We start from the raw sequence: 14,982 nt of genomic DNA on the forward strand, positions 1-14,982 counted from the left end.
TGTTAAGTGCAACATGGGTAAGTGGTAACTACAACATTTTCCAGAGAAATGATGACCTTCCAGATATTGGCCATGAAATAACTCTTTATTATACTTCCGTGCTATTCAAGAGCAGTCCCATGTCCCAGCTTTTAGCAGCAACAGATCAAAGAGCATGGAGGCACAATGGTGAACCATACCTTAGACTCCCAGAATTTACATATAATACCTTCTGACCCACACCTGAAATGTGCAATGCAATACTGAAAACAGGATCACTCTTGCATACTATGCTGGTTTGTACAAGTAGCACACAGCTGTTCCCTGAAACGAAAGGACAGTTGCACACTATGACTGGGAGGATAAAGGAAACTTGTTCTCCATGTAAGCACATAATAGTCAGAACCCTGCTGGATCAGACCAAGGGTCCATCGAGTCACGCACCCTGTTTTCGTCCAGCAAGACGTTTCCAGGAAGCCTCAAGGAAGAATCGAAGATTCCCGGCTGTCAATGGGAAACAAGACAATCAGGGCATGAAGGTCTTCCCCACCTATTGAACGCCAACTGGCATTTAGAGGCACGCTGCCTCAGAACATTAAGTTATATGGTTAGTTAACAGCTAAAAGATGCCCATGAATTTCTCTAAGCCCATTTTGAAGCTGTCTAAGTTCAGTGGCCTCCATCATATCTTATGGCAGCAAATTCCAACACGGCCAACCAGTTTCATTGGGTGTTCTGGGATTTTATTTTTTAAGTTATAGTACTTTATGATCTTGTAGATCCATACAACGAAACTCAGGAGAGGGTAAGAGAAATGTCTGACTCCCCCCGCCCCTCACCGCGTTCTCCTCATTTTCATTCACCCATTGATAAGCTTTCCAAGCCCACACATTCCCAATCATTTTTCTTCTAATTAAACTGTAAGGAATACTTCTTCTTTTATTTATTGCTTAAGGTTACATATATTTGTATGAAAGTCGGATGGGCAGGCATTGTCATTTGTTATGCAGCCTCTTATACAAAGCATTCTACAAGGAACTGACAATATGTATTGAACAAACATTTGCGAGAAAAATAATTTTTGACTGTTTTTCAGTAGTCACAAGAATTCCAGTATGTAGCTGTCATATATTGCAAAGATCTGAAAACCTAAAAAAAACAGGGGGGGGGGGGGAGATTTTCCCCTCTTCTTGTGGCCTTGTTTTGTTGAAAAATTTCGGGAGTACTGAAAAAACCTTCTATGAAACATTTTCTCTTTTAGAATGAGAGATATGATTTTGAAACAAGATGGGCATGCTGTAGACAGATACAGTTTTTAAATCTATGCATTTCTGCACCTATAAAGATACCTAATCTTCATGAAGGGAGTATGCAGGGATTTCACTGCCTTCTATTGTCCTTTTAAACGGACCCTACCCTTGTGGTTGGACCTTTCCACCTCTCCCTCAAATCACTGTAACACTCACAGACTGGCTAACAAGTCACTTTGCCTTGTTTTGCTGCAGGGAAAAAAAGATCAGGAGGTGAGGCAGAACCCGCACTAAAGCCACAAAGGAAAATTGTGAAAGTTTTATGGATAAGTGAGCCCACTGATCAGTAGGCCACAGAAAAGAGACCGCACCTAACTGGAACGAAGGTACATGCAGTAAGATAGCGTTTTGTTTTTTTTTAGTTTTCTCACAAGTATCAAGTAGATCTGCAATTGCACTTATAGAAAACTAAGGCATTTTTAACTTTTAAACCTCATCAACAGGTGAAATATTGCAGTTTTTATTACATTATACATGATGCATGCAATGTTGTTAAAATGGAAAAAAAAATTTTTTCCTTTGATAGAGCAGTGAGTATTGTATATATTTCACCCCCCCCCAAAAAAAAAAAATCTCCAGGTTTTTCCTGGCAAGAAGGGAAGGGGACAGAAGGACCACATTTTCCCCCATGCCTTCAAAATTTCTAAAATTTCTACATCTCTAGTCTCTTGCAATAAAATGAAAGTGAAGTCCAGTGGCATTTTAAACACCTGCAAAGTAGAATCCAACAAGCTTTTTCAAGTCAACCCTTGCCTCCTTAGATTCACATAATGTGGAAGAACTTTCTGCAGGGTTTCATCACCAAAACAAGAGGAGAGAAAACCAGAATCACAACAGCTGTTTTAGGGCTCAAGCACATCAACAATCTCAACAGACCAGGAGAAAGGCTTTCCCTCTTAAGTCTGGCCAACCCAAGCCAAAATCACCTTTTTCCACATCAGCGTTTCTATAGATATAGAAAAACCCAGGCATACCAGCTCCAGCAATACTGCTGTAAACAGAGTATCACAGCAGCAAGATTAGCTTGGAAATACAGCAACTGTTGCTACACCAAGACAGCCCAGCTGGAAAATTAAATATATTTTTTCTCTTGTACCGCATCCTTCCAACCTGCACTACACACACAAACACACACAGCTACATACAGTTTTCTACAAACCATTATGCTAAGATGCTGAATGGCTCATTCTTCCACAAAACTGCATGAGAGCAAGTAAACTGAAGCTTGACAAGACAGAAATACCACTGCTAGGTGACTTAACAGTCACCTGCACTTCCCCCTAAATAAGCATGTTTGCGGATTGGGGTGTCTTACACCTTGGAGACTCAAGTATTATAAGTGGCATGAGGCCTGTTCCACCAACGTAGGTCGCTGTGCCAGCTATAGTCCCTTAGTAAGGAAGATGGTACTGGCCAGTCTTCTTTCATGACACAGAGATTAGATTACATGAGCTGTCCTAGGGATTGGAAGCTCTATTTAGTTTAGAATGAGGCAGAAGTGGGATGAATAACTGAGCTGTGCCAGGATGAGGACCTTTTCTCTCTATCAATGCTTAGACCAGGGGTAGTCAAACTGCGGCCCTCCAGATGTCCATGGACTACAATTCCCAGGAGCCCCCTGCCAGCATTCGCTGGCAGGGGGCTTCTGGGAATTGTAGTCCATGGACATCTGGAGGGCCGCAGTTTGACTACCCCTGGCTTAGACGATATGTACAGGATACATGTTTGAGGGCTGGGACAGCAGCCCCAGATCTTGTTCTCTCCCATCCCCAATGCAATTCCAATTGTAGAAGCGGTCATGGGGGGGGGGGGCTTGAAAAGGTGAAGGGGGACAAGAGCTCCTGGAAATACCAAGCTGTACACCTAATCTGGATCAGGGTCTCGTGGCAATTTTTAAAGGGTTACAAATGCTTGTAAAATGGCATTGGCAGCCACAGGATAGACCCATGCTCACCGCCACTTGAATTTTGCCCTTAGTTGCAGCATCCCAGATGACACATATACTCTCCCTGCCAGATATCCGGTTCCAGTTACAATATGTATTTTATTATTGTTATTTTTGAGCTGTGTTCTGCAGCTAAAGAATAGGGTAGATGTTTATCAAATTAAATTAACATAAATATTCCAAGCAACTCCTTGTATTTTAACATTTCTCCAAGGGTTTATAGTAAATCTACTGTGTACAGACAGAAAGAGCAAAAGACTCACCTTAAAATCTGTATTATTGATGTATTCAAATACTAAAGCTGGAGTCTTTGACTGGAAGATAAAAAGTCATGGTTTAGCCACATCCTTCTATGGCCTTCCTCCCCAATTATTCTAGGTTTCTATTGGATACAGCCCCCAAGATTAATTATGATCTCTATTTATTTGGTCATCATCCTACTCACTGGCAGGTTAAAAGATATAAAATGACAAAACTTTAAGCTATTAGGAAATCATCAAAAATAATCCCAACCTTACATTTATCTGACTAGTATGAGAAATTCAGATGATCCTATAACCCACTTATGACATTAAGCCAAACAACTCAAATATCCCTGCCACATAGTTATTTAAAACATTTTAATGCTATAGCTCATCCACTTTCAGGTTCGTCTAGGTAAACAACAATAAAAAACAACTTTACAAAACAAACTATAAAAACAATTAAAAACAATAATGACATACACACAGTGTTATCACAAACACAAAACAGGAAGGAAGGTCATAAAAGCACATACCACTGGATCCTTAACAGTGTCAACCAGTTTGATGATGTTGGTTCCACCGCGTAAGTTCTCCAAAATCTTAACTTCTCGTTTTATTTTCTTTTTCTTCACTGGCTTAAATACACAAGAGTGATGAGAAGTGAGATTTCTTTCAGTGCTAATTTGCATGCAGCAATTTAAGATTGATTGAATGCAAGGCTGGCAACCTGATGTACACACAGGTTACTGGCAAGGATACCACTTCTGGACTGAGAAAGAGACAAATAGAAGAGCCATCCATTAGCAAAAAACAAGCTGCCACACAGAGAGCAGCATTCTTGAACAAGGCAACACTGTCTGTTCTCAGGCGATCAACTGGTGTTTGCCAAGTAGTCAGTTGACTTATCCATACCAACCCTAGTAAAAATCCATGGGTTTTTTTTGTGGCCGCATCTCACCTCAAAATGTCTAAAAACACTGTACTGTTTTAACGACTGCAATAAATTGTTAAAATATATCTTAACCGCTCACCCCTTTAAGAGTGATACTACCAAACAAATCAAGATCTGGTATACTCATCATTCCAGGTTATCAGCACTTTGTTGGTACATTATATATGCCACCCCGATTTCTGCTCGTCATGAGCGCTGATATCTAAACCAAGAGACACACATAGGCTGCTTCCTATTAAGTAAGAAGTGTGAGTGTGTGTGTGAGACAGACATTTAGCAATGCATTCTAGCTCCTAAGCACTGATGGTTCTTTTGGTGCTCTCAGACTCCGGAATGTGGAAACGGAGTCAAGCAACTGACACGCATTTCCCTACAAGCCTTCTGCTGTTGACCGAAAGCCAACTCAGCTCCCTGGTATTCCAGAGACCCAGGCTAGAGACCGCTTGTTGGGTCCATGATACTAAAGCAAAATTACTTCTTCGCCACAGTCGCACCCACTTTTCCAGGTGGAGAAATATCCCCATCACATGAACCCTCAAGGCTAGGGGTGAATCTGGGGTAGCCTTCTGTGACTTCATGGATAAAACCATTCACATCTGCCCTGACCTGGATTTTCCAGGATGAACATAGTATAAACGCTGACTGTTTTTTGCAGCAGCCCACCAACAGAAAGCTTCATACTGAAAAGGAGGGGCTAGCTAGATAATCCGAGGGTAGTTCAGGCTGCCTTGAAGGAGGTAGTCATGAGACCACTCCTAAAGAAACCCTCTAGGCGGTCTGCTAATCTTCAGATACAATCCAGACATTCCTGGATTATGCTTGATTACAATATGCTGGTGGGGGTGGGGGTGCTGCTGCTTTGGAATTTCCAACAGAGAAGAGGGAAGGTGCAACCTGTTGTTTTACTTGGACCCCTGGGCACTTGCCAAATTAAAGCTGAATAGATTGTTCCACTCTTTTTTTAAACAGTGCATTAGTTTTGTGGGTGGCCATGTTGGCCTGCAGTAGAAGAGACAGATTCAAGTCCAACAAGATTGAAGACCCAACAAGATTTCCAGGTTATAAGCTTTCAAGAGCTGAGACTACTCTCAACAAAGGGAGCTTCAATTCTCAAAATCTTGTTGGGTCTCTGAGGCACTACTGGTATCAAATCTAGCTCTACTCTGTCACACAATTTCTACATTGTAAACTCCCCAAGGTTGTATTTTATCCTTATTTGTGTTATTAGTTGCTGGGAGATACACAGATTGACAGCTGGCTGCCACCCAACCCTCTTCTTTACATTCAAATCAGGTGAGGCTGCAGACAGCATCAACAGGTATCAATCTATCATTTTTATCCACCATTCCACCAGGGAACTTGGGGCAGCAAAATTCTCCCCCACGTTTGCTGATGTTATTTATAGTTCACCAAGATTCAAGGCACACTATGTGCAATAGTATATTCTACCCACCGTGAGCAAAATAGGTCAGGCCCATTTTGTTTGATCTTGGAAGCTAAGCAGGGTGGGCCCTGATTACTATTTGGAAGGGAGACCACAAAAGAATACCAGGATCACCACACAGAGGCCAGTTTGCTTCCGGACACAATTGAAAGCCCTGGCTTGACCTTTAAAGTCCTCAACAACTGGAGTATCTGAAATATCTTATCTCTTAGAAATCTGCCTGCAAGCTCAGAGAGTCAATAAAGGCTTTTCTTTGGGCATCCCCTACACTTTCAGAAAGAGGTTACTGGAGAAAGGACCATTTCTGTGATTGCATACACATGTGGAACTCCTCCCAAAACAAGTTTGCTTATATCTGTTATTTATCTTGTTCTCCTCAACTTGTGATGGTTAGTTTATCTGTTGCCGTTTCTACAGCTGTTTTGGAATTTCTACATAAACTATTCTGATAAAACCTGTTATCTAAAGGAGATTCAGTGCTACTGCTTATTTTGGGGATTGTAATTCCAGTTTTATCATTGCTTTGGATTTTATTAATTTTTGTGAGTCACCCTAACAATCGAGTTTGAAGGAAATGCAGAATAAAAACAACAAGTAATGTATTCCAAAAGACTTGCATGCTAACCATTCAACCGTCCAGTTCCTGGGGTGGCTAGCCACCTCTACCTTAAGCAGTCAAATTTGATTGATGGTGATTCTCTCTAAAAGTTTGCTTCTCATAAAACATATGCAAAGGATGGGGAAAGTACATCTGGGGATAGTGTTGCTAAATATGGTTATGGACAAGAGAGATCAAACATGCAATCTTGGCTTCCTGGCAAGAGTACTTGTGTAACATGCATCCATCAAGATTTGAGTCCATTTGGGGAAGGGACTATGAGCTTCCCAGAGTCAAAGTTACTACCTGGGCCCATTGTTCAACATATTCATTTGGATGGGGTGCTTATTAAATATACAGATGATACTAAACTGGTAGGGTAGCAAACATACCAGAAGAAAAAATCAGGATACAGGATAATTTTGACAGGGTGGAAAACTGGGCTAAAATGAATTTCAATAGTGAAAAATGTAAAGTTCTTCATTTAGCTAGGAAAAATCAAATGTATTACTATAGGATGGGTGAGACTTGTCTTGGCAGTAGTACATGTGAAAACGATGCGAGGGTCTTAGTAGACCATACACTGAACATGAGTCAGCAGTGTGATTCGGTAGCTAAAAAGGCAAATGCATTTTGGGCTGCATTAAAAGAAGTATAGAGTCCAGGTGAGGTTACCACTTTATTCCACTCTAGTTAGACCTCACTTGGAGTACTGTGTTCAGTTTTGGGCACCAGAACTTAAGAAAGATGTAGAGAAACTGGCACATGTCCAGTGGAGGGCTACAAAGATGATGAGGGGTTTGGAGACCAAGTCGTATGAGGAAAGGTTGAGGGAGCTTGGTCTGTTTAGCCTGGAGAGAAGACAACTAAGAGGTGACCTGATAACCATCTTCAAACACTTGAAGGTATGTCATAAGATGGAGCAGAGTTTCTGTTTCTATTCCTCAGAGGAACAGGCTTCCTCAGTAGGAGTTGAGTTCTCCTTCTTTGGAAGGAGATTTTATGAACTTAGGCAAATTTGGTGAGCAGGAAGGGAGGTGCCAGCGTTTGTCTTTTGTGGCTCTTCTTTTGTCTTTTGTGGCTCACACCCAGGAATTGCTAACAGTCGCTGTGGGATGGTAGATGAATTTCCTCCAGGCCAGGCTGGATTCTGGAGATTTTTAGTGGAGGGATCACTTGGGTATGAAACTGGGGTCACCATGGGTGGGCAGGTAGTTGTGAGTTCCTGCATTGTGAAGGGGGTTGAACTAGATGACCCTGGAAGTCCCTTCCCACTCTAGGATTTTAAATCTGCCTTTGTCAGCTTTGACTCTTACCAGATCATGGCCCTCAAGACCTTGCTGGTTTCTAAGCTGCTTTGGGACTTGCATCTAGCTGTGCTACTGCAGACAAACACAGCTACCTGCTTAAACTATATGCATCAACCAAAATAGCCTCTACTTGCTTACAACAAACTGCAAGCTTCCACCTAATTGCTCCAACCTTCAGTTATTCTACCTTGCTTTTTAAATTTCCCAGTACACACTGGGTCTATCCCACAAAGGGAGCTCCTAGTTGGGTTAAACAACAAATTTCTGATTATTTACTTATCTAATAGTATATGCGAGACAACAGGTTTCAGAAAAACTGCTTCTACCTATATTCATTGCTAATTTGACTAGTAGGTACGGCAGAAAGGTCCAAGTCTTTATCCACATATTTTCTCCTATATAGCATTGTGTACAGAGAACTGAAAAAAGTATATAGAGACTGAATCGATCCAAGTATAAGCGCGCAGAAAGATCGATGGCTTGAGGAAGATCTTTCCTTATTTACCACAGTCTCAAAAAATATTAGCATGACCCAATGCATTAGTAGCAAGCAGTGTAACCAATTACCTTGCATTGGATTCTTGCCATTCTAGCTATTAAAATCATCCTGGGAGAAACTGGAAACTCTCCTAAGGAAGGTTATTAATATGCTCTTCTCCCAGGGGGTATTTCCTTCAACAGCTCAAAGAAGCCTGTGATTACACTTTTTGAGAAGTCATCTTCGGAAAGCCAGCAATCATCAACTTGGGCCTCATCTCCCCTTTGGGGGAAAAGGTGACTGAGCAAGTTATGGAAGAGTAACTGTTGACTTTTCTGGAAAAATAGCTGCTTTCAGCCTGTCCTCAGACTTGGATTTGGGACTAGAGCATCACTATTGGATCTGAGTGATGATCTCCATCTACAATTCCAGTAAGAGTGATCTACTACCATGTATATTAAATGTACCAGCAGCAGCTGACATGGACAGCCAAGATGTTTTGCTGGATCAACTACAACTACAATCATGGCCTGGCATGAAAGGTAAAGTTGATGTTCTTTTCTTGTTGGCAGGAATGCATTTCTAAGGGGAGGCAGGGCCAGCTAGGTTCAACCTATGATGTACCTTAACCTTTATGTTAAGCTTTTGGCGAGGATCATCCACAGTGGGTTATCACCCAATACACAGAAATCAGCCAGTATTAACTTATTATCTAAGCCAGGCTTTCTCAATTCTGCAAACTGAGCCATTCTTTTCCATGCTACTGTCAATATACAGACTGGATTATTGTGACAACCTTTGCAGAGGGCTACCTTTGAAGACATGTCAGAAGCTTAGATTGGTATAATACGCAGCAGTGAGACTCCTGTCGACAGGTTGGAACCATTACCTATATATTTCCTGATTCAACTCATACTACGGTTTATCAACCTTTAAAGTCCTTCACAGTCAAGGAATCTCATACTTAATGAAGCATTACCCGATATCAGCTATGTTCTTCGACAACTTTCTCTCTGCTCATAGGACTTTTCTGTGGTATGGTGTTGTAGGAAATTTCTGTGGTATTGCCCAGTCCTTTCAAAGGCTTACAGATTGGGTAGGAGATTTGTAAAATGATGTCATTTCAGAGGCTAGGACAAACACTTCTACAAACCAGGAGATTCCCCAAGTTTGCAGAAGCATTTGGGGGGGGGGAGCTAACAAAAAGGAGCCAAGCTCTTGAAAGACTATGTTAAGAGCTTGTGGCTGCCATTGCAGGTTTGTACAGTAAACCCCAGAAAATTATAAAAATTATAACCTATACATTTTTCAGAGATCTTGGCATTTTTGTGTACCACTAGGTTTTCTTAGGATGGCTGAAAGCAGGAGCTAAGTTAAGAGAAGAGAGAAGATGCTGAGACTATGGTAGGTGGACAAAGAACTAGCAGCAGAATGTAGCAAGAAATAAGGAGTGGGAGAAAGCAGGGAGGGGAGTCAGGGCAAACAAGGGAAAACACAAGGAAGGGAGAGAAATGTGGTGATAAGAGCAGAAAAGGCAGCCTGCAGAGGGTGATGGGATTTCCCTTTCCCTGTGAGTCCCTCTGTTTGTTGATTACTATTTTTGGACCAGATAATCATGCTACATCCACTACTCTGGATGTTATGTATGACTTACATTCTACTATTAGTTCAAAAGGTAGCTATATTCAAAGTGCTGAAAAGCTATTTAGAACCCTTTATAGGCTCTGAAGAAAACTTGGGGAATGGATTCTGGTTTGACCATTCTCATGAATCAAACTAGAAAAATACTCTCTAGATTTTAGTCCTGCTTATTCAAAAACCAGTGCTGAATTACTGCCAGGAAGGTAGAGACAAATTATGCCTAAGAATAATCCAACAAAATATCCTATATAGGGGAATATATTGTAGCAGAAATTCTCAGAAGGCAGTAAATGTTGGCCACTAGTACAATGGAACAGCTGAAAGGATACTATCCCTGCTATAGCCTCCTCTACTCTAGGCCTCTCTGTCTTCTCCCCCTCATTGCTTCAGACTGTGAACTCCTTGAAGCAGAGACATGTCTTATTGGTTTAAGGACCCTACAATACAAATGTCTTAATGTCCACTGCTGCCTGGTTATAATGCGCATTCCAGCCCTTTGCTCTAGCACTAGTGTATGCTCTGCAACAGGACACTACCCAAACTGCAGAATCGCACCAAAGCCAGGGAATTAACTGTGTCACATTTCAGAAGAGTCTCCGATTTGTAATTAGCTGCTCTGCGCTGGCTGTGTACAAGAGAAGCGTGTTACTCTTGGAACACATTTAGAAGAAAGCCACTGAATGCTGAGCCCCAGCATTTCCCATCAGGAGAAGCATCAGAACTTTCCAAACCAACATGAACTGCAGCTGTCGTATCAATATTTAAAAGGACGACAAGCAGAGACTTCTCCATGCAAGCCCAGCAAACGGTCATGACAAACGCAAACCCCCTGTAAACGTTTAAAAAATGCAAATCAGCCACTCCCTAGTGGTAGGCGGACACCCCACTCGCCCTCCCATTCCAAAAACAAAGAATTTGCTATCCTGTTGTTGCCCTTCCCTTCCCCATTCAGCTCCTCAAGCTGCCTGTTGGAGACCTTCGTTCTGTTTGGGAAAGCGGGCCCAGCATTCAGGATAAGGCTTATAAGTGACAGGGTGTAACCGAATTCTCCCAACAGAAATTTTTCAGTAAAGTAACAGGTGGTCAACAGACAAGCATCCTCAAAGCAGTGACGAACAACTGCATTTCTAAAGCGTGCGTGCAGCGCATGTTTCTTCCCAGCCTAACCCACCCACTGATTCATGGCTGGTGTAAGATTTGAACTGTGGCTTCTTGGCTCACAGCTCGTTCTCTTAATGCATGAGTCAACAACAAATGAAGCCTCGTTTCACACACGTAGCCCACTGAATGATACCCAGGGTTCTTTCAGAAGACGTTACAGCAAACTTTAATTCTGAGTGGAAGCACATACATGGACAAGCACCTGTTATTCTATAGTACAGTACAAGGCTAGATCGGAACCCAGGAATCGTCCGCCACAGGACAGCCCCAGCATAAAGAGTGACAGACTACTGCTGTACATGCCCTAAAGTTCACCACTAGAAACGTTTCAGTGCATTGCCAGGGCCATAACAACATTCAGGAAGAAGAGGATTTGGTTTTTATACCCTACTTTTTATTGTATGAAGGAGTCTCAAAGCGGCTTACAACTGCCTTCCCTTCCAACTCAAGGGCCTTGGAGAGCAGTACTGGCCTTGTTTTACAGACTAATCCTTAACCTGAACAACTAATTTCCAGAATCAACAGGCCTTCCCAATAAAGACACTAACCAGTGGCCACCAGCTCCTGCCACATCCTTGTCCCTCGTCTCTACTCAAGCTATATTACTGGAGGACTCATCATATTGCCAGCAGCTCATTCAACCGCACATCTACAGTGAAAGACGCTATCACGTGCTAGTAATGCCCTTCAGCCATTTACTTTGGCAAACTGGATGCCCGCAAAATGGATGTGAGACAAGCTACATGTATAAAATGGAAATGCTCAACAGCCAAAGGGGAGTGTTTCATTCTTCCTAGACCCTTACTAATAGACTTAAAGGTTATAGCATTTTAGCAGGTTGAAATGGACGTTCAGGAGAGAAGCCGCTGAGTTGGAATTCCTGTGCAAATCTGACATTATCAAGCTTGGATTCAACAGGGATTGGCAGTACTTAAAACCCTGCAAAAAGCAACTATCCTTTTTCAGGTTCGTGTGCACTATTCAGATACTTTACTAATTCATGAACAGTTAGGACTGTAGTAGTCCACACCCACTCTGAATGGCCGCTTACTCTTTTGACTGGATCTTGTTTTTATTTGTCTTCTGCAACTTAAGACCATTCACATTCTTTTTAAAGCATTCCAGAGGAGATCCAGGAAATTACAGGCAAGTCAGTCCAATGCTGATACTGGGTAAGTTGGTGGAACTCCTTATTAAAGACAGAAATAGATAGATAGAAATAGCAAGCAAGAAGAATCAGCATGGATTCTGTAAAGGAAGATCTTGTCTCACTCATCTTTTAGAGTTCTTTGAGAGGATGAACAAGCATGGGGACAAGGGTGACCCAGTTGCTGACCTAGACTTCTACCAAGCTTCTGATAAAGTTCCTCATCAAAGGCTCCTAAGTAAATTCAGTGGTCATTAAATACGAGGACAAGTCTTCATGTAGGTTAAGAACTGGTTAATTAACAGGAAACAGACTGTAAGTATAAATGGGCAAATTTTCACAGTAGAAAGTGGAAAGCAGTGGGGTACCACAGGACTTGGTACTATATCCGGTGCTTTCTAACTTGTTCGTTAATGATTCTGAGTTAGGAGAAAGCAGTGAAGTGGCTAAGTCTGTTAATGACACTAAGCTGTTTGGGACAATGAGAACCAGGGAGGACTGTGTGGTGCTCCAGAGAGACATGTTGAGGCTGGAAGAGTGGGTAGCAATGTGGAAAATGAAGATCAACATGGGCAGAAGTTATGGACATTGGGACTAAAAAATCCTACCTATATATACATATTGATGGGGTCAGAACAACTGCAATTTAAAAAGGCAAATGCTATACTGGATATTATTAGGAAGGGGACTGAAAACACATCAGCCAGCATCATATCGCCCCTGCATAAATCTATGGTACGACCTCATTTGGAATACCATGTACAGTTTCTGGGCACTGCACCTCAAAAAGATAGTATGGAAAGAGGTGCAGAAAAGGGCAACAAAAATGATTAAGGGGATGGATCACCATCCCTATGAAGAAAGGTTAAAGAGGTTAGGGATCTTTAGTTTGAAGAAACAATGATTGAGAGGTGACATGATAGGCTTACAGAAGTATGCATGGGATAGAGAAGGGTGAGAAAGAAGTACTTTTCTTCCTTTCTCACAATAGAAGAACTTATGAGCACTCAGTGAAATTAACGAGCAGTAGGTTTAGAATAAAGGGAAGTACTTAAGTCAAATAAACACACAGAATTCACTTCCACAGGAAATGCTGGTAGTTACAAATACGAGACAGCTTCAAAGCAGAGGTTGATCAGTGGCTGTAGCCACAAGGTATAAACTGAACACTATGTCTGGGGACACTGATGCTCTGTATTCTTGGTACACGGAAGGCAACATTGGGAAGGCTTCTGGAGTTCTGGCCCCGCTAGTGAACTTCCTAATAGCACCTGGGTTTTGCCTGTTGACCTGATCCAACATGGCTTCTCTTATGTTGGTATGTTCTAGCCTCTTCTTGCACTAACTCCCCCACCCCCCCCAGCCCACTTCCTATTTGTTGGTCTGTATTTCTCTCCCTTTCTCCCTACCAAGCATGATGTTATATTTAATGCACTTTGGAAAAAAAAAAGATATCTGACTCATTAAAGCATCTGTCACAATAAATATAAGGTTTTTTAAACATGCCATGTTTTAAACAAAATACAATCCAGTGAAAAACATATTCACCACCTTATTTTAAACTCAACTGACTAGCGTTAGCATATATTACCTAACTACCAAGAACAACATCCAAACTTACTTGTTCAAAATCCATCCAGATAGTCTCCTATGACATAATACTTATCAGGATACTGCAAATCATTGAAATGTCAGTGCAATCATTCCCCTACAGTCATTGCATCACAGTTATCACAGTTAATATAGCTTATCTGCCCTGTTCACTCTACCATTTACTATTTTTATTGCATATGGCCAACATACATGATACTGGTCAAAAACAAGGCATGATTCTGTTACTTCAGTTTCAGAACAAAAAGGAGAGAATACAATCACCAAAGTATCACTAAAAAACAGATACAATACAGTAGCTTGACTCCCATTTTAAAGCTAAAAGCTCAAATGGTTAAGAACAATCTATTACACAGATGAAGAAAAGATTATACAACATTGTTGACATCTCAGAGACACCTAGCAAAAACTCACCTTCAGAATTTTAACAACCACTCGCTCATTGTTGGTGATGTTAATAGCTTCAAAGACCTCACTATATTTCCCCCGGCCGAGTTTTCGAACAAGTTGATAATCATCTTGATTACTGTAGATAGTGAAAAGAAAAACAGGCTTTAGAGTTATAGACTTTAAATTCTCTCCTAACCATTTCAAGTAAGAGAAGGTCACACATTAGATCCAGATGCAGAGAACAAGAGGTTTCTTTACATCAAGACAGCCAACAATGCTTTTGACACCACTGTTTGTGGATTGCTATGGCTGGTTTGAAGAATCTTCATAGCTACCATCTCAATATTATACCAGCTGCAAGGAATCGAAAAGAACCTAAATCTTCCAAGCTAAGAATTACCAACATTTGCTATCCATCTGTAACCATGAGATCAAAATGAAAATCTTCCAACAGCTGCCAAAATCCTTTAAGTCAGTCTGTTGACATCTGACTTAACTTAAGCTACAGAACTGACAGAGACTGTTCTGAACTGCACAATGTATCTTCCCCTAAGGATATTGAGTGAAGAAGACAACTCTCTATGGAAGGCCATTCCTTCTCTTTTTCCTACAAACATTCTGAACAAAGTTGATGGCAACAGGGAAGGATAAAATACTCCCCAACCAATCCACAGGATAACATTCCTGAATTACACTATTTCCAAATCACAAAACAATCCGTTTCAAGTACAAAATGGCATTCAGAGTAATTAATATTTAATCTTATAGTTA

The 14,982-nt window shown here is 41.3% G+C and overlaps 1 protein-coding gene across 2 annotated transcripts in view; it reads right to left on the reverse strand.

Annotated features, from left to right (window-relative positions):
• The window catches only part of CSNK2A2 (casein kinase 2 alpha 2), a 39,374-nt gene that overhangs the window by 22,720 nt on the left and 1,672 nt on the right, over positions 1 to 14,982 (reverse strand). The window contains exons 2-5 of one of the 2 annotated variants that reach the window (XM_077310825.1): positions 14,236 to 14,347; positions 4,013 to 4,114; positions 3,498 to 3,548; positions 424 to 483 (exon numbers count right to left, since the gene is read on the reverse strand). In XM_077310825.1, coding sequence (XP_077166940.1) covers positions 424 to 483; positions 3,498 to 3,548; positions 4,013 to 4,114; positions 14,236 to 14,347 — 325 coding nt within the window. The remainder of the gene's footprint in view (positions 1 to 423; positions 484 to 3,497; positions 3,549 to 4,012; positions 4,115 to 14,235; positions 14,348 to 14,982) is intronic. The other variant, XM_077310826.1, reaches the window with a different exon arrangement.

Source organism: Paroedura picta, chromosome 14 (genome assembly GCF_049243985.1).
Source record: "Paroedura picta isolate Pp20150507F chromosome 14, Ppicta_v3.0, whole genome shotgun sequence".
NCBI classification, from domain to species: Eukaryota; Metazoa; Chordata; class Lepidosauria; order Squamata; family Gekkonidae; genus Paroedura; species Paroedura picta.